The sequence below is a fragment of the Rosa chinensis genome, chromosome 2, assembly GCF_002994745.2.
Source record: "Rosa chinensis cultivar Old Blush chromosome 2, RchiOBHm-V2, whole genome shotgun sequence".
Taxonomy (NCBI): domain Eukaryota; kingdom Viridiplantae; phylum Streptophyta; class Magnoliopsida; order Rosales; family Rosaceae; genus Rosa; species Rosa chinensis.
Window position 1 is genome coordinate 86,829,495 of NC_037089.1, and position 21,695 is coordinate 86,851,189.

The window sequence follows — 21,695 nt, forward strand, 5'->3', positions numbered from 1 at the left end:
TTACTTCACTTATATAGTTGTTATACACATGTTCGTGTTTTGGTCGACCGAAACATGAATCAGAATGACCCAAATTCGTTAATTTTGAATGATTGATTAAATTGGAGAGTACGAGATGCCTCTGAGACCCCTCAAGTTCTAGAATTCGAAGGAGGTTCTCAGAATTCAAAACTACGAAGTCACTTTCTCTGTCCCCCAGGTTCCAAAAGAAAGCGCGAGCACATATAATTAACTGGAAGTGTAGTTTATTAGAAAAGTAGAATGCTTTGTAGGAGGAGTTTGTGTTGTAGCCTTTTTCATAATCCAATATTCGCAATCCATACAAGGAAATATACTAGTGCAACAGCTCACAATTCAGTTCACTTCCTTCTCAGGCTAACAGACAGGCCAGCTCCGGTCAGTCAGTGTTGTCACGGCGATCAAATTGTAGAAAAAGGGAGAGCCTCGGCAAGTATGCATTCCTATCACATCATGAGTCTGATTTTTTTTCTTTCACGCTCTTCTTTTGCATCTAGAGGAAACTTGAGTTTGACATTTGATCTCGAATCCAACATTTGCTGAAACATTAAACGGAATAAATAAACTAAGTTCCAAAAAGACAATGAATTCGCACCTTAATGTGACTGATCCCGGCGATGTTGTAACCAATAATATCTTTTCTTTCCTGGAAATATCCAAACCTCATCATGTCAACAGAAATTCCAAGTTTCTTTATGTTTTACATAGAAACTACATGCATTCGAAGGAGAATCATCTTGAAAGGAACTATTAAACTTCTGATTTTGTGTCCTAAAATGAATGCTGAATGGTACCGTTACCTTTAATCCGGGATAAAGAGTCTCTTTCAGAGAATTTAATATAGGTTTAATTGCTGGCGTAGAAACCAACTGGTGGAAATGCATCTGGAATAGGAATGTAACCACCCTGCTCGCAAGTTCAACCTGAATTTTTTTTTTTTCTTCTCATAGGAAAAAAGGAAATATCGATAAACTGCAGCAGTTGTAAACCTTAAATACTAAACTGGAAAGTTCCATTCCTTCAAAAAAGGGGCAATTTATAAATGAGTGATTTTTTTCTAAGAACCATGATGCAATCAAAGCATGCTGTATTACAACTTTACAAGGACAAGAGGGTATAAGAGGCATAAGCCACTACAGAAAACTGTGCGAAAGAATAGATAGAGTTTATAAACCACCGCAGACCAAAGTCCATTGAAAAAAATGAACAGACGCCAACCTGGTCAGGATATGAAGCAAGGTCCTCCAAGTAAGGCAAAAGCCTCAAAGCATCTGTGAACGGTAAGCACTGCAATTCCGATGTTAGTAATCTTAAATTACAATGAAGATATATATTGACCATGCATAACGTACCTTATAAATAAAAATAAATAGTAAATCCCAAAAATAAAAGTTCAACCGGCTTAAGGCAATAAGGTGCAGTAGATATTTCTATTCAGTAGTTCCTTCGAAGCAGATAATTACACCAGCTTTGATTCAGTTAGTTCCTAAACCCTAAATATACGTATAAAAGTAAGCTAGTCTAGCTCCTTATGGCATGGCATTGCACCAACAAATAAAGTGTGAAAGTTAAGACAAGAAAAAGATGCAATTTTAACAAAGATTTGAGAAGGACAACACAAATATTGTACTGATTCCACACAACTAGACCAACCCCAACCCTGCATTCGAACAATCATTTATGAGGCAAACAAAAAAAGAGCTCTAAAACTTTTTAGCATCCCATTTTGGGAATCGGGAAAAACATAAGCATACCAGTAGCACCAACTCCAGATCACTCTTAATCTTTGAAAGTGCATACAGAACATGATCAGATCTGGACTTTTTTTCCCTGAAATGACATGGTGAAACAATTCAATTGAGATACAACTAAGACTATATTTACAGAATTAGAGCTATATTTAGTAGTAAGTTTCCGTTTGATTGGTGGTTAGTGAAGTCAAGAACCAAAAGGTCATGAGAGGCGGTAAAATGGTTCACCAATTTCCAAAAGCAAAATTCATTGTCTTTAATATTCAGAGAAAAACAGGTTCCAATACTTAAGATTTGGAGCCCTCATCTTCCGGTGTTTCTTTTTTCCTTATTTCCAAGCACAATCACCATCTGGCATAGTGCTTTCCAGATAAATTTGTGATTTTGTAATTCAAAATCAGTACAAGTTACAATTCAAAAATCATAACAGAGGAAAGTTGAAACATTCAATATATTGAGTTTGATTAAATAACGCATGGTGCATATAAATGAAGAAACAAGCATTGCCAAATGTGGTCTTTAGTTTCTGATGATCCACTCATCATACATGTTGTAATACATTACATTCATAATGAACATGCATCTGTCATTCAGGAATTTTATTATTCTTGAAGCTTAAAATTCAGGCGCTTTTGTAACTTGGAGGAGGCAATCAGATTATCATATTTGAATTACATTCGAAGAGTGTGTCTGCTGAGATGTCTCCCCTTTCAACATATTCTTTACTTCTCAAAAGAAAATTTTTAAATTAATATATGCTGAGACGTATGGTGCACATATAATGTTATCTCACTTTCAAGAATCATTGATCAAGTGAGAACCTAATCTTTGACCATAAAGAAAAAGTTCAAATGTAATCACTTTCAGAAACAAATTTACCTCATATTTGGCAGCTACATCTAGTGCATTAATAAGTTCATCTGTCAGATCAATTGTTTTTTCCTTTCCCAATAAGGCCACAGCTCCCTTCTCAGGAATTTCTTCTTCCGCTGCATGCTTGAGCTCAGACTCATAACATTCTAACAACCTTTTCTGATTCTCTTCCTGAAATTTCAAACTAAGCTTGTTAATAGGGCAAGAACATGTCTTTTTAAGAAGTACATATTCAACCTAAAGCATCAGTACCAGTGCCACCAGAAAGACAGAAACCAAATTTTAGTTATTAGTACAAATTTCAGGTGGAAAAAAGGCGTTCTTCCTTAAGAAGAAGCAAGTAACTCCAAAAAAATGGCTTGTCAGTACGATCCCAGCAACATATGGATCGATCAACAGATCCCGTAACAAAAAAATCACCAAGGTTGCTAATAGCGAGGCAACAAACACCCTCATGGTGTCCCTCAATAGTTAAAAGTAACTCAAATTTATCAGCATCCCAGTAGTTCACTTGCTTATCTTTACCAACACTAACCACGTAATGGGTATTTGACACAAATTTAACTTGCTTAACACTGCTCCTATGAAAGAACATTGATTTGTGGCAGTCGCCAAAATCTAAACCCCAAATCTTTAAATTTTTGTCTTGAGATCCAGTCACTATCAGATCTCCATCAGATGATGCATCCATACATAGCACAGGCAGCTTATGACCAAATAAGGTAAGGAAAGGATTGAGCTTGTCCATATAGTATACCTAAAAATAGAATGCCCAAGTTAAGAACAGACGCTTAGTAATGCAGATATTATTAGTTGAAATTACAAACGCAGGATGAAAACAGTAATATTATGGAAAGAAGCAACATAGAAAAATAAAATAAAAAATTCGGATACAGAATCTGTATCCGAGCCTTATAATACTTCATCCAAGCTCATATTAGGCATTTCACTATATAACACTCTAGCTCTACATGAATAATCAAGGTAGTAAATTTCGTGATGCATGTTTATAGATATAACTATGTGTTGAAAAATAATTTCAGATGAATAAAGGAGGAACTAAAAAATGATGCCTACTCAAATTTACCACGTTTTCCAGAGTCGAAAGCCTAAATATGTCTGGGTTTATAACATGGTAGTTAAATGAAACAATGCAATGGATGATTATGTCAATTTGACCTTTACTCTGGAGTCCAAGGCAACCAAAATATATCTGGCATCGGGGCTAACAGCAACCACACGAACGTCAGTATCTATTTTCATGGTTCTTACATTTGTCACCATTAGGTGCTTAGAATCCTGTTACAAACAGAGTGCATGCAGTCAAGCTTAACCAGATTAATATGGAGATGACGAACTGATACACATCTGAGAAGAGAGAAAAAAAAATGGAAGGCAACATCAAGAATGGCATTTTATCACAGAAGAAACGTATCATAAATAAGTAATTCACCCAAAGATGTCTTTATAAAAAAGAAAGATAAACATTCTTCTAATTACCTTAGCACGTGCACAGATATGTATGTAAGTAACTATCTAAGCACACATACCTATAAATGTATCTATATAGAGGCTCTGAGATCAAAACTAGGGATGTATATATTCTCCTGATTGTTGAAATGACTATGATCAATATGTATTAAAAGTGGTTGGTTCCAATTTGCATATCATCAATGCTTTTATGAACTTCAGAAAACAGGACACAAAGGCTGATCTACTTTTAAAATATGAACTAAGACAGCACCAGAGTTAAGTCCTATAGTTAATACAGGAGAAGTTAAACTATAACTATAGGATTAGAACTTCAAATAGGAAAAGTTAGAGAATACATACTTGGGGAGACTTTTGTTTGACTTCATATTCCCAGAACTTAACATAACCATCCAAACTTCCTGTGACAAAACCATTTTCATTGGGAAGTCTTACAATAGATTGAACAGAACCACCATGAGCTTCCACTACTTCAGTGACAGTGGCATTCCCGGTGTCAATAATCTCCATATTTCCACCCTTAGATCCAACAAGTGCATATTTGTTATTGTGAAGGATAAAACCACTCACTAGATTTGGAATGTCAATAGTATGAAGGCAGTTACCGGTACTAGGATTCCAAAGCTTGACTTCAGTATCACTAGTTGACATCACAAAGCTGTTGTCTGAGCTCAGTGTCAAACTTCTAATAGAAGATCGGTGACCCTGGAGCTCTATAGTATGTGTTTTTTTTGTCACTGCACCTTCAACAGAATAAAACTCCAACAAATTATTGTTCAGCGACAGAGCTAATGTAGCGGATTTGGAGAGAAAGAGATGGAACATATCTTTTTGGCAGCTCGAATAGTTTGGAGATGTTCAAAGACATCAGAGACAGTAACCACATGATTATTTCCTTCTTCTCCAGCTTCATGATTTGTGTCTCCATCTTCCATCACCTCAGGCTCCCCTTTTGCATTTTTCTTCTCTTTCTTCCGGCGAAGCCTGCGCTTTGCTTTACGCTTTGATTCAGCCTCATTCAACACATTGGATATTTCTACTGTCTTTCCTGCCTCTTGACAAGCCAGCAAGTTTCCAGACTTGTTGAACCTTACAGTTGCAACTCTATACTTGCTTTGCCGCTTATTATATTCACCAAACAGCTTCAAAACTTCCCATTTGTTATCTTCAAAGCTCACAATCTCAGTTCCATTCCCATTAGAAATGGATTGGCCACCTTCCAAGTTATGCTTAATTGTGTAAAATCTTAGTTCTCGGTCTGCAGACCCTGAGACTAAATACTTTTCATCTGGATCCCTATCTATGGACCAAATTTCACTATGATCTGCATGCAATACGGGGTTTGATTCAAGTTTCCAAGATCCCACACTTTCAACAATTTAACTTTTGAGGAACTAACGAGTTTGCTACTAGAATCCAAGAAAACAAGATCAGTGACCTACGATACATGAAATATACACAAATAAGTCATAAAACCACAGCCTGAAATTGGATTATCAAGAGTTATAAGAAAACATGCATATAAGTTTCATTTGAAGAACTAGAATAAAACCTGATCGGCGTGCCTGCGGAGACGATATCTGCCCTCGCCCATCTCCACATCCCATAATACAATGTCCTTGTCTTGGCCTCCAGATGCAACCATATCCCCACGCTCATTGTACCGTAAGGCAGTAACAGCCCCATTATGCCAATTGAAAATGTTGTCGCAGGTTTCAGTGTCAGAATCCCAAATTCTTATACTACCATCTCCATACCCACAGGCTATCTGCATTTATCAATCAAAACTAGTGACATATACATTGCCTCAAATTGCATAAAACTGAATATAAGAAATACATTCGCAAGGTAGCATCATAATGCTCACAACTACAGAACTTTTGGAGTTAGTGAGTGAGTGAAGAAGGCTCAAAAGGGTAAGTTAGGTGAGGCCGCAATGCAGGTGACCAAAGTAGGATGTTCCAGAGAAGGAGTTAGGGTTTTGGAGCAAATGCCTTGACGCGCGTGCCACACGTGCAGCGTTTCCAGGGCCATAGCAACAAGGTGCTTGCCGGAGCCGTCGTACGTGATGTTTGAACCGCCGAACACTATGACGCCGAAGGCGGCCCCCTGCTCGTATCTGAGGTACGACTTCACCATGGTAGGCTTATTTTTGCTTTGTGTAAGAACTAGGGTTTAAGCACAAACAAAACTTGATGGTCACGGCTAGGGTTTTACGTCTGGCCAGCTGAGCTCTTACATGTATATGTGTAAAAATATAATGAAATTGTAATTTCACCGTGACGTACTTGGGACGTCTTGGAAAGGCCCATATAAGGATGCAGGGCAGGAAGTTCTTAAACTGGCAGGTCCTGGTTTCTTTGGTTGTTAAAGCGAAGAGGACTGACAGAATAACTAGGGTAAAGAAGGCAGTGGGAACCAATGATTTCTACTCCTCTGCATCTAATTTTAGCGGTAGGTTTTCATTCTCTTTGGATTAGTAATTTTTTTTTGTTTTGTTTTTTTATTGTTGCTAGAATGGCGGTTCTTGAACAAGGATGATTGTTTCAGTGATGTTATAATTTCTCCCTATCTGTCGAACAAAAAAATTTTTAAAAAAGTGAATGGTCTAAAACTCTAAATTCAAAATCAGGGATAAACATGCACAAATCTATATTTAAAGTTTAAAATTTCGAGGCCATAGGCACAAGGCCTGCCTCACATTCTGTTAGGATAGTTAGATTGTTATATTGTGACTACTCAGTATTCAAAGCCAAGTATATTCAGCATTCAACAACAGGTAGACCATTTGTAAATGATGGGGATACGAATTATTGCTTAGAGTATGTGTGCAAATGCAAACAAGTTGGCCAACCCATCTCACAGCTCATCCATAATAGATGCGTCTTCCACGCTAAGCATAAACTTGTTGAGGAAACTCAAACACACTGCCAGGAGCTAGCAAATGTGATGAATAAATGAATGACCGAAACATCAAAGTCGGCTTGACGACTCGAAACTATACAAGGTATATGAAAGGATCCATTCACAAAAGCAGAAGCAACATAGTTTGATGATACATACATGATACAATACATGTAACTAAAGATCGATGATGATAGGAATGATATCTCTATTAAACCAAATCCAAAAGTAGGTCAATTTCAAGCCCTTTTGTTAACTTAAAAACCCTGATGACAAAAGGAGTAACTTACTAGCCAATTCTCCAATTTGACCATGATGTCTGTGGCAGCAGCACACCCTTTTGTTCTTCTTCTACACCCAATCAAATATATACAGCCCACACCCCACATGGTAAACCAAAAGGGGGCTAATTGTATTCCAGATTGAGCCATTCATGCTCTGTGACTTGATCACCTGACATTCCCAATTTTGGAAGTTAAGGCACCGGAGGAACCAACAACAAGAAGATCGATATCTCAGAACTTATATAGCAATGTCAGTCTATGGTCTGCGTAATAATTTGAATATGAAAACCACTGTGATCACATTATGAGGTTTTCTAACTTGCTAGCCAGAAGGCTTGCCCATGGCTTTTCTTGGGGACACAAGCACCGCTTCATTACTTGCAGAAGCTTTCTTTGCAGCAATCTCTTCCAAACGTTTCCAAGTCAATTCACGTTTCAAACTCATTTCCTTCTCTTGTGCTTCATCTTCCTGGAATTTGAGCAAGCATTCCTCAAAAAGCTCAGGGTCAATATCAGAGAATATCTTGCGGACATTTAGTGTTAGGCTCTGAACTGCCTGGTTCCAGTGATTTCTTGCATTTCTCTCCAACGAAGGGAATATGATGGGCAGTAAAACATGGCGATTCTGTTTGATTAAGTTTGAAATGTGATCATTATTCCATAAGAACAGAGCTCTTTCCGCCACCTGCAATTAAAGGACCAATAGGAGTACATATACGCGTCAGCGAGATAGAGAGAGCATAAACTGAAAATCAGACAAATAGGGTATATATATGTGTGACTGTGTGAGTGAGATAGAGAGAGCATAACTGTAAATTTACTGTACAGAAATGCTAACTGACCCTCTTATTGAAAAAGAATAATAATTTTTTATAGCACTAAAGTAAAGAAGTAAATTGAGGAAACTTTGTATATCTATTACCATACATTTTGTCTCAGTTTGTCCTTCTATGTACTATCCATGACACGGTATTTAACTAGGTATAACCAGAAATTTTCTTTCAAAGTAGGACAGGTAACTAACCAAGAACTGTTCTCATATCAACCTAAATGTAGGATTGCATTAAATGATTCAAACAAGCATCTTAAGATCCAAGGTTGCAAATTCGAAACACCTAAGGTGCACCTTTATCAGTTTACGATATAAATCAGAACATCATTATCTCCATTTTATTCTTGACCCCTAGATGGCAGTAAAATTAATCACTAACATATATTTAAGATGCTGGAGGGAGAAATACAAACTACATGAACAAACATTCTAGAGCTCAGTATTTCACCACCCACAAACTAGTTCACACAGCTTAAACCAGTGATATACTGTATTCCTATCACCACCTCTACTATTACAAAGATTACTACAGGACACCCATACAAGATAAACTGCCAAATAGGAAACAGACGAAAGAGGTGACCCACCAACCTGAAAATGCGAACTGCTCAAGCAACGGCCAACTTGGCGAAACAATGGTACCATACAGCGCTGGAACTCTCCAGGCTGAGTAGCTTCTAAAACTTCTTCCAGCTCACCTAAGAACATGACCTCTTTCGAACTATTTGTAATAGGCCAATATTTTAGTAACCCACGGATTATTGTATCAGCAAGTTTACAGTCTTTCTCCACAAATTGGGTAATGCAATAAGATAGCTGCTGATGGTACAAGGATACGCATTTTGGCTTGTGAAGTGGAATAAGCACTCGAACCAGAAAGAGTTTGTGCTCTTCTTTCAATGGCAGAGCAAAACCGTTGATTATACTTCCCAAAATCTCTAACAGCTCAGCAATCCCATTATGCTTTTCAGTTTCAAAAATAAAATGGTAGAAGATGTGGTTGATTGCTTTCCTGATGAAGGGGCGGTGCACCATAAATTTCCCATAGATTCGGTGCAGAACAGTTTTCAAGTAGTCTCTCTCTCTGTGGTCATCCGAATCAAAAAGACCTAATAACTTGAGAACGAACGAGTGATCCACGTACCTCTTAGCCAACTTTGCATCTGTCTCAGGTGATGCCACAAACCTCAAGAACAATTCATACACAACTTGCAAGTGCGGCCATGCGGGGTCCATTGAGGGCTCGTCCTCTTCTAAGTCAAAGGCCTCTAGAGCTTTATTTTCATGGGGTGGAGAACTGAATGTTCTAAATAAGTTTATGGACACCATCTTTACAAGTTCTTGAATGACACTTTCTGAGAACTTCCCATTGGCAGAAGCAATGTAATCCACAAGCTCTACCAACGTCTGTCGCTTGATGTCCTTTTCCTTGAGGTTTTTTGTTGGGTCAGTGAAGTCAAACACATAACAACACAAGTTCAACTTTTTTATGCACAAGTTCTGCTTCTCCGAATTCGGAACATCTTTGAAGCTAGGCAATGCCTCCAATGAAGCAAATGAATTCCCATTAACCTTTGCATTCACATCCTGGTTAAGCTTGCTTCCATGATTTACTCCATAGTTAGGAGTAGAATTAGGGCCTGAAAGAGACGTAGTACCCGAGTTTGCAAATTTACTACTCGTTGAACCGCTTCTTGAACTGGTTGAAGCATTTGAAGAAGTGTTCGAGGCTCCTCCTTCACGATGTTCAGCTGACTTGGGCTTCCTAGGAAGTCTATTAAGTATCTGTTTGATCATAACTTAACTGGTAAAACAATATCTCTTCTTCTTGCACTTTCAAACCAAACTCTGCATCACTGATGGAGGAAACACACACACAACTTCAATGAGCCGAGAAAAACCCCGAAAACATTAACCCGAAATTCGCCCCAATGAAGCAAGAATCACACTGTAAGCTGCTTATATTCTCTCCTTGATGAACACACAGATCTTCCTCAACTAAAAAAGAAATGTTCCAATCCAATTGAGGAAATCTGGAGCACAGATATCAAAAGCTGCATAATTCCAATGAAACAAAACAATGCAAAATCAGCAGCTTACTTAGTTCATGATCTCTGATCCATATCAATCAAACCCAACAACCCAAACTTTGCTCAAGTAATACTAAACTTTGACCTTTCACAACTAACAATCTAACATCCCAACCTACATAGACGAAAACCCAGATGCATAAAACCATCAAATTTTGCATTCAAAAGCTAAAGACTTTGACTTGAGCTGAAAACATCAAAAACTTGAAAACCCATTACTGAATCTCTGACCCTCTTCCCAAAAATTAACACCCAATTCAGCTGGATCAGAAAGAAACAAGATCTGGGTATGATCTAAAAAACCCATTTTGGTTTCTTCAACAACTTTAAAACCCAAATTTTTCAAGCCCAGGTAGCTTGAGAGATGCAAAGATGGAAATAAAGGAGCAATCTTTGGAGAAATTAATGAATGTTCTTAGATGCTTACAGAGAAAGTTGAGCTGCTTCTGCTTTAGCTTCAGCGCTTCTGCTTCTTGTTTGTTTAAGAGAGAGAAAGGGAAGGAGAAAATATAAATTTTTCAGTAAAATAAAAAGGAAAGAAAGAAAGAAAAAGGTGGGTGGGTGTTGAAGAACAGCAATCTTTGGCGGCTGTAAGGCTGTTGTTATTGGATGATTTCTTTTTCTTTTTTTGATCAAAGTATTGATTTCGTTTTTTTTTTTTTTTTTTTTGTTAGATGAAAGTTTCTAATTATTGTAAATTTGATAAAAACCGGTTTATCTTTTTCTCCACTCAAAAGTATAATAATGTTTTTGGTTGTTGAAAAAAGCATAAACAGATTGATTTTTCTTTTTTTTTTCTTTTTACCCTCCTTGGTTTATTTTAACTTAAAGAAATTTCTTGACTCATACTCGGACACTGTTCCCAGTTTGGATTTTTTTATTCACTCTAGACTTCTAGAGGATGGGAGGCCAGCTATCCCATTTGACCAAACTAACCTTTCACTCAGATGGGGACCAAATCTTTTGAGAGGTGTCAATAAGGGTCGGTTCAGTTGATGTAGGTTCGTTTGTGGTTGAGTCTCAACTTAAGTTTAACGACCGCTGTCAGCAGTCATTTGTTAGTTTGTTAGTGGATAATCGAGTTAAAGCGTACGACCGTATCCATCGAATTCCGTAAGTCCACTAATGCGTGTGCTGCAGTTGAGCAAAAAAAATTGGAGGTTACTAAGATAAGTGTAATGGTAGTCCCCAAAGTGGCGTTGTGTCTGTGATCTACAACTCCCACTCATCTGTTGTGCTACATGTATTCCCTGATGTGGAAGTCGGTTTACTGGTGACGATTCAACGAAGCCCTGATAGGAGATTAGTTTTCCCAAGCTCTTCTCTTACCCACACTTTTTTAGCCAGAAAAAAGAAAAAGAAAAAAACTTTTAAAAGGAATGAGAAAGGCTGAAATGGTAATTCCGCTCATAACTTTAGCACTTGGTACAGGGCAAGCACAGTGAGATGTGACAACTGGCAGTGACCGAGGGCTGAGGTCTTTTATTTCGAATCCGCCGGGATCTGAGCGAAACATGTCGTTTCACAGCTTCTTGTTTTATTATGGAGCCAAGTTGCCTGTTCCTATTGCAACAAGTCTAACATCTTACAATTGGAAAAGACGAATATTATCACAGAGATTAATTTGAATATTCATCTTTTTCTACTCAAACAAGTAAAATTTACTCATAATTCCAGCAATGGAGAAGAAAAATTACTGTACAAAAACACAGAAGAACCAACAACAATTTCTCATTTCTATCGTTCGAGGCTCTGAGCAACATACATCTGTGTCCAAATTAATCAGATACACATAAACCGGACCAACAATCAATCTTGGCAGTCGACTTAAACATCATGATACTCGGAGAAACAAGTATCGCAGCACACTGTAGGGCTAAGAATTGCAAGAGCAAGATACACTTCTTCTTTAACTTACAGATCCATCAGTCGGATGTCGTAGTAGTTCTTCCTAGGTAACATCTGTGGACAAAAACACTCCAAGAAACTGTCTTCCCCAAAAATTTGCTTGGAGCTGTAGATTTCTCTCGCTTCTAAGCTCCAGGTAGAGGTTTCAACATGATACAATTATCTCAGTTCCTAGCAGTCAAGCATGTACAGCAGCACTGCTAGTTGGTTCACAATTCCCTCCAACAAACTAACTGTGCTGAGCTGGAGGGTGAAAATGTACAGAACATCAAAGAAATCATGCAACAATTATTAGGAAAGTGGAAAGTGTCCCGAGATATGGCAACCAAAACCATCACAGTAACCAAATTGTTCCTCAACCAATTTCAGTGCTCCATTAATGCTGCTTCAGTTTCTGAAAGCGGTGCTGCAAAAGGGTCAACAAACTTGTCTATGAATGGGAAGAAATTATGAGTAAGAGCAAAGTAAAGACATCACGGTTTAACTAAGCTAGTTCTAGACCAAAATATCGAACACTAGACATGGTCAACCAGAGTGCATGCATTCATTATTTCAGACAAGGAAAGAAAGAGGGGGCGTGGAGTTCATAAGATGTTTTCACATTTTAACGTCTCTCATCATATAACAAATGGAGCTGAGCTACGATGGAGATCTATTCTAACTAGAACATAATTGAATAAGGATGTGGATATTTTCAGGGATGCTTCAAAGAAAATAAGTAATTGTATGATTGTTCTGTGACATATTTTATAAGCTATATAACAGAAAGTTGCCTGAACCAGCAGAGAACCGTATACTCAATTTGAAGCACTTTATTACTAAAATGTAGCCAGTCAACAATCTGTGCATATAAAAAAACTAAATAAAAAAGAAGCCTACTAACTAGAATAGTCAGTGCCTTAAGCAACATACCCAGTAAGTCTTCATAAGCATCTTCTATTAGCAAAGGAGGAGAGAAGACCTGCTCCCGAGCTTCCTCAAAGTCATAAAACGATCTTTGTGCATCAGAAGCAGCACTGTTTGAACCCGTAACTGAAAGAAACCCATTTACTTGGTCATAATCATGATGCGAACTAGTTATCAAACCCCCTTTAGATTCTGGACCCAGACGAGAAAACCCAGATGATGAAAGAGGCATAAAGAAATGCTCTGAGCTTTCATCAGAATGACTGCCTTGTGATGATTTGGAATGGAAGGACTTCCGTGACAAAGCAGCTTCTCTAACAGATCTCTTTAAATTCTGGACATAATTACTATCACTATCTGCATACATGAAAATAAATATCAAAATCCTGCATGATAAAGCTGTTCCACAACTAATTGTGAATCCATGCACAAAATGAAAGGCATTCCACAAGCCAACACTTATACATGCAATCAAAAATGAACAGCAAGGACACACAGCAGACCTTGTGGCAGATTATCTATGTGATTATTAGATAGAGGCTGCTCCAAAGGTTTCCTTTCAGAAAAATTCTCTGTTTGACTTATTTGAGTAGCTGAAGCAAGGCGCTTATGAGAATTAGGCGTCAAGCTAAATAACTGGGGGAGCTTTAGAGCAGGCGCACTGGCTGAAACCTTTTCGAGCTGAAAGGTGGACAACTTCGAAGTGACTTCAGCCACATCATCAGTGCTCTCCTGAAATATTCCAAATAAAAAAAATATGAGTAAATCATACTGCAATCATTCAATATTGGACATATTTTAGTAGGTACTAGTTTTGAATGAAATAGATAAGTGTATTACCAATGTCCTTCCACTGCTCTGTGCTTGACTAGGTGAGGTTGAGCGGCCAGGATGCTTAGTCATTGGAGGCAGATTAGAGGAAATGCTATCTACTTTATCTGTACATTCTGATATTGACTTTTGTATTGCTGGAGCAACTTCCTTCAGTTGATTAATGAGAACCTATACAAGTTACAATTGGAAAATCTCAGCATGGCATCAGATGATTATACAAGGACATTCAAGAAAAATGAATTTTGCATCGCGGGAATTCCAGAAGGCGTATCCACCACTTGTGTCTCAATTTCATAATTGCCTGCCTTACGATGTCTATTCAGTTCTAGGAGTCCAAGCATACTAGGATTCACTATCCCACATTCCCTCATACCAACAAAAATAACTCAAATTGAAATACTTAATTCAATGTCATATATGAAGATTCAAATGAATAACAACTTCATTACAAGTTTATGTTAGATGTCTACCATGTTAGACAAGAATTGGTTCTAACTTCTACATAAGTCCAAACTGAGAAGCTGGAAGCACTTTAGCCATAACCAGTTCAGTTAAAGCATAAGCTTACCTGAAAGCTAACCAAGTGCTGCTGATGTTCAGCTAGTGTTGCAGCTAATGACTCGGCATGACCACTTGAACTGCCTTCATGCGCACTTCTTAGAATTTCTGGACCCTCTCCCTCATTAGCTTTTGCCTACAAATTACCATTTGCACAATACAGATTCAATTACTGAGAGGTTATAGACCCAAGTCAGCATATAAGCACGACTAAAAGAATGCAATCTTTCAAATCATTTTCCCAACAAAATCAAAAACATAATTCCAAGTGCTTACCATATGAAGTGACTGTTTATGAATACGCTGTAAAGCATGTGTCCAACGCCTGATAATTTCTGCCACGTCAACAGTTGGGTGGACTCTTCCACTTCTCTCATCTGCTCGATGAAGAGTTTCATCATTTACTTGTGAATGGGATGAATCTAAATTATTCTTCATCTTTTCTCTGTTAATATTGACATATGAACCATCACTCTGCTCTTTATCATCTACATGTGTAGGAGTAAAATCACCAGACTGGACAGATAAGACATCTGCATAAGGAACCTGAGAGCTCTGATCCATAGCTGCAAGCAAAGAAGATCCAGAAATGCGGTACCTATAAAGGAAAATTATGCATGCAAAGGTAAATTGCTGATTGACCTCTAGTGAATTCAAATGATATTTGACAGTATATTACCTATGCTCCCGATGAGCGATTAAATCCTCGATAGGGCCCGAAGCAAGAACTTCATGTTGACCTACAAGTGATGGAGATTGAGTTGAATTATCAAACTGATTAACTGAGTATGAATCTAACCAGAAATTAAAGAACTAAATAAATGAATACATAATTGTGTGACACAATTTGATAATACTACAACAAGGATGATGATTGGACTTACTTTTACGGGCTAATATCGACTCCCACAAACGAGTAGCCTTGGATACTAAATGAGAATTCTGACTCGAACTAGATACAAGGTCATCCCAATGTTCCCCTTCCAACTTGACTTTGTTCCTAAGATCATGTAATTTTTCCAGCTCTTGCTGCAAATAAGCCTGGGATTCATGTTTTACGAAGAGACACATCAGAACACAAAAGATAAACTTGGATATGAATTGCAAACTTCTAGAATTTTCCATTAAGTCCGGTAAAAATAAGTTGTTCAGTGTTACTCCTATACCTCTTCAGCACACAGACCACGAAACTCTGCTGTCATTTCATGAGCCAAATTTGACCACATGGCCTGTCTCTGTACTGCTGTTTCCGCATTCTTAAGAAACTTCCTTCTTTCAAGTGCTATTCTAGCCTGTTTAAAATAATAAGCTCAAATCTTTGCTACTGAAGGTCAAGTAAACAGTTTGGAACCGACATAAGAGAATATGCAAACAGAGGAAAGGAAGCCAAGGAAGACAAAATTATAGCAGTCTAAGCCTCTTCTAAAATGCTTTCCACAATTAAAGCATTATACAACATTATAATCTAGAGAAAACCTTAAACCTGAAGACTCAGTCAAGAGTTTGTAAGTACGTGCAACTTTTCCATGGCATATATGAATGTATGATGCAAAACCAATATAAGTATGAACACACTCGATCACAACTTCAAAACGCTATTGGTAGCAAACATCATGCATGCTTTAAGTTTTACGTGCGTGGTCAACACTACCTTTGTAACAGGAAGTAAAGTGGCTGCATGTGAAAAGGCCACATCCGTCAATGACGCAGGAAGAGGGTTAGAAGCTACATCAGCTGCAAATGTCCGCCTATGAACCTCTCGCAACGCATGTAAAGAAAGTTGCCACAGAAGTTCTACAAACCTGCAGTCCATTAAGCAAATGAACCATAAATACCATCACAAGGACCCAAATGCATCGCCATCATTAAATTGAGAACTATGAGTATGCACAACTAATATATCATCATTTCACTAGGCAGACACGTCAACACTCATAAAGCACCGAACTTTCAATTCTAATGCCATAAATTGGTTGATTGAGAAGAAAACAAATTCTGTTCTTACACATAGCTACATTTCCCTGCATTAGTTTAGCAGTCATTTCTGGATTAAACAAAACTACAACCTCACTTTATCGGTAGATTTCAGACTTTCTACTCATAAACAAGCTCCATTCCACTCAAAAACCGAATGAACTAACTACGAAAACAGTAAAAGAAAAAAAAAAAAAACAATAACAGGAGAAATAAATCATCAACCAACCTCGGTCCACAACATGTAGCAAGTGATGAAACCCTCGAATTGCTCCTGGGAAGCGCCCCTTGCGATTCGAGCTCGCTAATAATCCCTTGCACAACCTTCACAACCAAAAATCACACCAAAATTTCAAACACCAACACAATGCCTAATTCAACAAGCACCAAAACCAAAGCATCAAAAAAGAAAAAAAAAGAAAAAAGGAATCAATCTTCAAGCTTTTTTCACCTTACGAAAATCGCGAGATTGCGTAGAATCGAAGATTGGCCAGACCTTATCGAAATCCTGCAAGATCATCAAAAACGAGGTGTCGCGTAAAACGACGACGTAGAGAGCGACATCAAAATCGGGGGATTGGAATTCGGTGTGTTATTATTACCTTGGCGGATTGAATTGGGCCACGGAGGGAAGAGAGGATGAAGTAGAGGAGCTGCTCGCCGAGTTTGGGGTTGGAGTGGCGGAAGAACCCGACCCGGGGAGTGGAGTTGGAGGCTCCGAGTCCGATAATGGCCGGATCCAAACCTAACAGCAAACAGTTAGTGTACATTGCACTCTCCAGCTCTATCTCTCTCTCCTTCTCTCTGTCCATAGTCATCACCCTCAAATCCTAACCCTAACCCTAACCTCCTCTCTCTCTCTCTCTCTCTCTCTCTCTCTCTCTCTTCTCTCTCTGGTTTTTCGCTTTTGGCCTAATCGGAAATGGAGGTCTGAAAGGTTTGGTTTTTTTGTTTTTTTTTTCAGATCGTGAATTTGAATAAACTGGGGTGGTTTTTTAAATATGGGAAAGTGCCGGGACCTGGTTTTAAATTTTTTTGATTTTTTTTCTTTCCTTTTTTTTCAATTTGGAGGTTTGTTATGGGCGTTGGTGGGCCCCGGTTTGTGACGTGCGCCAGTGAAACTGTTGCCGGCCACCTGTGGATTCGTTTATGTGTCGTCGTCTAGTGTGGTTTGGTGAGAAGGATACCTTGCTCCGCCGCACCACTGTATGATAGTTCCTATTTTTGTTTATTGAGGGGGCTTTTTTTAGTAGGGCAGTCGGAGAAAGACAGGCCGGATATGACTCGATTTTAAGATTGTCCGACCGTCCAATCATGTCTCGTCACGTATGTTGTATATGATTTGAAAATAAATTAAGACATTTTAAAGTTTTTTGAATGTGAATGAGAAATGTGTTTTGAGTATGTTTTTTTTTTTATAGTTTTGTATTGTGGTTAATGCAGTAGATACGCAAAATCATCACTGAAAACTTTCTCCTTTATATCATGAGAATGTCTATAATGGAGCAGCGGTGACACATTTGAACAAAGCAAATAATGTATACTTTGTTCACCACGGTTAACGATAAGATGTCAACTTTCTAGATGTCCAACTTTATATTTCAATCAGCTAATAGCCAAATACAAAATTGATTAAGTTATACCATATAGATTACTATAAAGATGTATTTCAATGGTATATACTTGTAACTATAAGATGTAAACTTTCTTTGTTCTCCCGTGGAGAATTAAGTTAACTATCTCACCAAAAAGCTATATTTATCAACAAGAAATAAAAATTAAATGCTCTCTCTTACAAGGAAATCAGCTCTTACATTGTATTACGCTGGCTATATATGTAGTAAATTCATTATCAAGGCTTAGATTACGTATATTGTTATACTATCTTCATTCGATGAAATTATAAGTTGATTCTTTCACTTGGTTAGGAAAAACAGTATATACATTTCTTTTTTCCATTAATGAATAATGACTAAAGTTTACATCACAAAGGACCAAAACCCTAACGAACAATGATAATCGGAGACTACAATCCACCTAAACCATTTTGGGGTCGACCTCACCTAAATTGCTTTGCTAGTTATCATTCCATGAAATGTCGATTAGTAAAGAGATAAGTAAACAAAAGAGCCCTAGCTAGCTAGGTACATTACCATATGACATATGAAACGTGATGATATACAAATAGTAGTGACCTCATTGCATTTTTGCTTAGCTTGGATGCCAACTTTTATCACTAGATTAGACATGGCTTCATTGTAAACAAAGGAATGAGTAAACCCAAAGGCTCATGCAATAAAAAGAAAAGTTTGGTGGGAGCTTTTCATCTCCAATACTTTCCCCCAGATAATTAACACAATCCCCAAAAAGAAAACAACTTCACAAATTTGGGCTCATTCAACAGCCCACATTCAAAAAAAAGCCCAGCCCACTATTCCCTGTACATAAAGGTAAGCATCTTTCTAGTCCAAAGAGGAAACTCTTGAACCGACCCAGTTGAAGTTGAACCCATAAAACCAGTATCAAATTCCCTTCTGGGTTCTATAGGCGTGTTCTCTATGATCCTTGATTCTTCTTCTAAAAGAAGGAGGGTCACCAACATTAATAGCATGGAGGCCGAAGAAGCCAAGGTTTGAAAACCCAACTGCTTTTAATATCCATGCCATATTTTCTTGATTCTTTTGTATTGGTTTTGGCTACTGGGTTCGATCTGGGTTTTGTGTATGATGGGTTTTAGGTGTTGATTAGTGGTTTTTGACTGTTTTTAAGTTGTGGGTATGGTGCAAAATGTGTTAATCTTTAGGTTTGAGGTAGTTTGCTGCTAAAGAAACGAACTTTGTTTTGGTTCTGTTAATGGGTTACTTAGTTTGTATATAAATTTTGGTGCTTTTGGTGATTGGTGGAGGTAGATATTAAGGAATGAATCTTGTGCAGCTAAAATATGGTGAAATTTGGTACTTTTGGAGTGTGAGTACAGTTTTTACTGCAGTGATTTTTTCTGTATCAATTGTGTGTTATTGCTTTGTGTGTTTGTTCTATTTCAAGTCTTCAATGAAGTCGGTGCTTGCAAATCAGTGCTGGTTTTATCATATTAATGCGTTGTGTTAAGAAACGAAGTAACAATTTTGGGATTGAGACCATTATAGTTTTAATGTTAGATGGTTCTTGATATATCTGTTGTTGGGATATGACATTTACGTTTGGATTTTTGTTCTGTGGGGGGTGATTTCAGGCCAAGCTCACAGCAGCAAAAGAAAAGTTTGGCAGAGAAATTCGTGTTTTTGAAACGGCAGCATCTTCTTCTTCGCAAAATGTAGAGTCCAATACTGGTACGAAGAATTTCAACTTCTATCCTCCTCCTACAACATTCAGATGAGACTTTTGCATGCTTTAGAATATCTGTCAATGCAAGCTCATTGAGATTGCCTAATAGAATTTTTTTTCTTTTCTGTTGTGTTTTCTCTGGCAGAGGAGCCAGATGACCTTTATGAGTTCACTGCAGAGGATTATTATCGGATAATGAATACCAAGAAGGAAGGTGAGTTTGATAGAAACCGCATGATAAAGATTCAGGGAGAAAAGTAGACGCTTTTTCTTACGTATTTTACTAGCAATTATATGTGGAATGGGAAACACATTCTTCTTCTTCTTTGAAGTTTATTATTTACAAAAAGCAAATAACATTGAAAGAAATTTGATAATTGTTAGGTTTTTAGTTTTTACTTATTTGCACATTCATAGGACTACATTGATACACTAGTTACTTTTGCAAATGATACTTAAACCTACTAATGAACAGATAAGTTCCTGAAAACACGAAAGATTAGAGAGGCAGAACAGGCAGCTCGCAGGTCAAGGATAACAAAGGTGGTTTTTAGACCCTTAAGCATTTCTTTGCTGCTTGATGTAGTGATGGTTTCTAGATATTCTTGTTGGTAGATGATCAACTCTTTTGCTGCTTGATGCATAACCTATTCCGATTCTTGACTAGTTTCATATCTGCAGGCTGTGATCAGGGTTCGCTTTCCTGATAATACAACATTAGAGGCCACTTTTCATCCATCAGAAACAATTCAGAGCTTGGTTGATCTCCTTATGAAAGTGGTTGCTCGACCAGAATTATCATTCCACATATGTATGTAGATTATGAGTTGAAATATTGACCTTTTCATATAGGAATAACTGATTATGCAGTAGAGTCTAACATTTACATATGCAGATACTACTCCTCCTAAGAAGCTGATAAAAGACATGACACAGGACTTTTACTCTGCTGGCTTTGCTCCTGGTGCGATTGTATATTTTTCATATGATATTCCAAAAGGTTAGAGCTCGCGTTTCAGTGCCATAGTAACTGTCCACTGAACTTTGTGATTTTGCCTTATCTATGCTTTTTCTGATTTTCTCTTTCTCTACTATGATGTATTTGTCTTAAATGACTGTTGAGGAATCAAAAATTTTACCTCAAACTTGTTTTAGATTATGTGACACTAATTATATAGATTCATACACATTTAATATGGAATTTCTACACAAGTGAGGATGCTGCCAATCTTTGTAACTCTGTTGGGGAAGTGGATAGGTTGGGGGAAGAAGAGGGGTGCACCATCTCTCTTTCACTGATGTGCCTATATTTTGACCATGATTGTGAATAACAATGGCTACATCCAAATGCTTAACCATCTGTGTGACATGTCCAGGTGATGATACTACAGATGTCAAGTCAGGTCCTTTCCTTCACGACGAGATCATGTCTTTGAAAGGTCAGGAACTTGTGAAAGAGCATGCAGAGCCTGTTCAGACTGCACCAGAACCTATACACGAGGCACCACCCCCTGTTGTCCAAGAGAAGAAGCCTGCCGAGAAAAAATCTGTTAAGCCAAAGTGGCTGAAAATGTGATATGGATCAAATCACCAACTTCTGGAGGTGTAATCGCTATTCATCATCTGATGCTCTGTGGAATGGTGGGCGCAAGTCCCTTTCTGTAACATTTTGCTGGTTAAGACAGTTATTTGATGGCTGCAACTAGGCCTCAGATGTTTATAAGGAGGTATTTTTTTAAAAAAAATTTTAGCAAATATTTATTAGGAGTTCAAAGAGATGACTTTTACATTTGCCAAATCTGTGCTTTGTTAAGGTTGTTTATATTTTCTCCAACAATGTAATAATGTACAACTTTTATGTAGAATGCCGCAGTAGGTGGTGTGCTTATTCTTTAGCCTTTTCCTTTTATATTAAAGTTTAGTAGAAGAATTTAGGTTTGGGATGGGT

The 21,695-nt window shown here is 37.7% G+C and overlaps 3 protein-coding genes and 1 pseudogene across 3 annotated transcripts; 1 reads left to right on the top strand and 3 right to left on the bottom strand.

The window, feature by feature from the left end:
* Positions 1-204: 204 nt before the first annotated feature.
* On the bottom strand, positions 205-6,991 carry LOC112185320 (annotated as a pseudogene).
* A 150-nt stretch (positions 6,992-7,141) lies between these two features.
* LOC112186132 (serine/threonine protein phosphatase 2A 57 kDa regulatory subunit B' theta isoform) lies at positions 7,142-10,831 on the bottom strand. Its single transcript, XM_024324489.2, has 3 exons — positions 10,671-10,831; positions 8,745-10,207; positions 7,142-8,006 (listed from the first exon to the last, which is right to left on the bottom strand). Exons 2-3 carry the CDS (start codon positions 9,948-9,950, stop codon positions 7,644-7,646), a joined length of 1,569 nt encoding a protein of 522 aa, XP_024180257.1. The 5' UTR covers positions 9,951-10,207; positions 10,671-10,831; the 3' UTR covers positions 7,142-7,643.
* Positions 10,832-11,952: 1,121 nt separating this feature from the next.
* Positions 11,953-17,402, bottom strand: LOC112188335 (AUGMIN subunit 6). Its single transcript, XM_024327425.2, has 13 exons — positions 17,026-17,402; positions 16,875-16,931; positions 16,653-16,747; positions 16,101-16,251; positions 15,616-15,741; positions 15,334-15,490; positions 15,129-15,189; positions 14,726-15,047; positions 14,460-14,585; positions 13,898-14,059; positions 13,561-13,789; positions 13,064-13,414; positions 11,953-12,557 (listed from the first exon to the last, which is right to left on the bottom strand). The coding sequence occupies exons 1-13, from the start codon at positions 17,239-17,241 to the stop codon at positions 12,517-12,519; spliced, it is 2,094 nt and encodes a 697-aa protein (XP_024183193.1). The 5' UTR covers positions 17,242-17,402; the 3' UTR covers positions 11,953-12,516.
* A 1,502-nt stretch (positions 17,403-18,904) lies between these two features.
* LOC112187678 (plant UBX domain-containing protein 1) lies at positions 18,905-21,656 on the top strand. The gene is made up of 7 exons (XM_024326566.2): positions 18,905-19,053; positions 19,656-19,752; positions 19,893-19,961; positions 20,223-20,290; positions 20,429-20,558; positions 20,643-20,747; positions 21,124-21,656. The coding sequence occupies exons 1-7, from the start codon at positions 18,982-18,984 to the stop codon at positions 21,321-21,323; spliced, it is 741 nt and encodes a 246-aa protein (XP_024182334.1). The 5' UTR covers positions 18,905-18,981; the 3' UTR covers positions 21,324-21,656.
* The last annotated feature ends 39 nt before the right edge of the window (positions 21,657-21,695 follow it).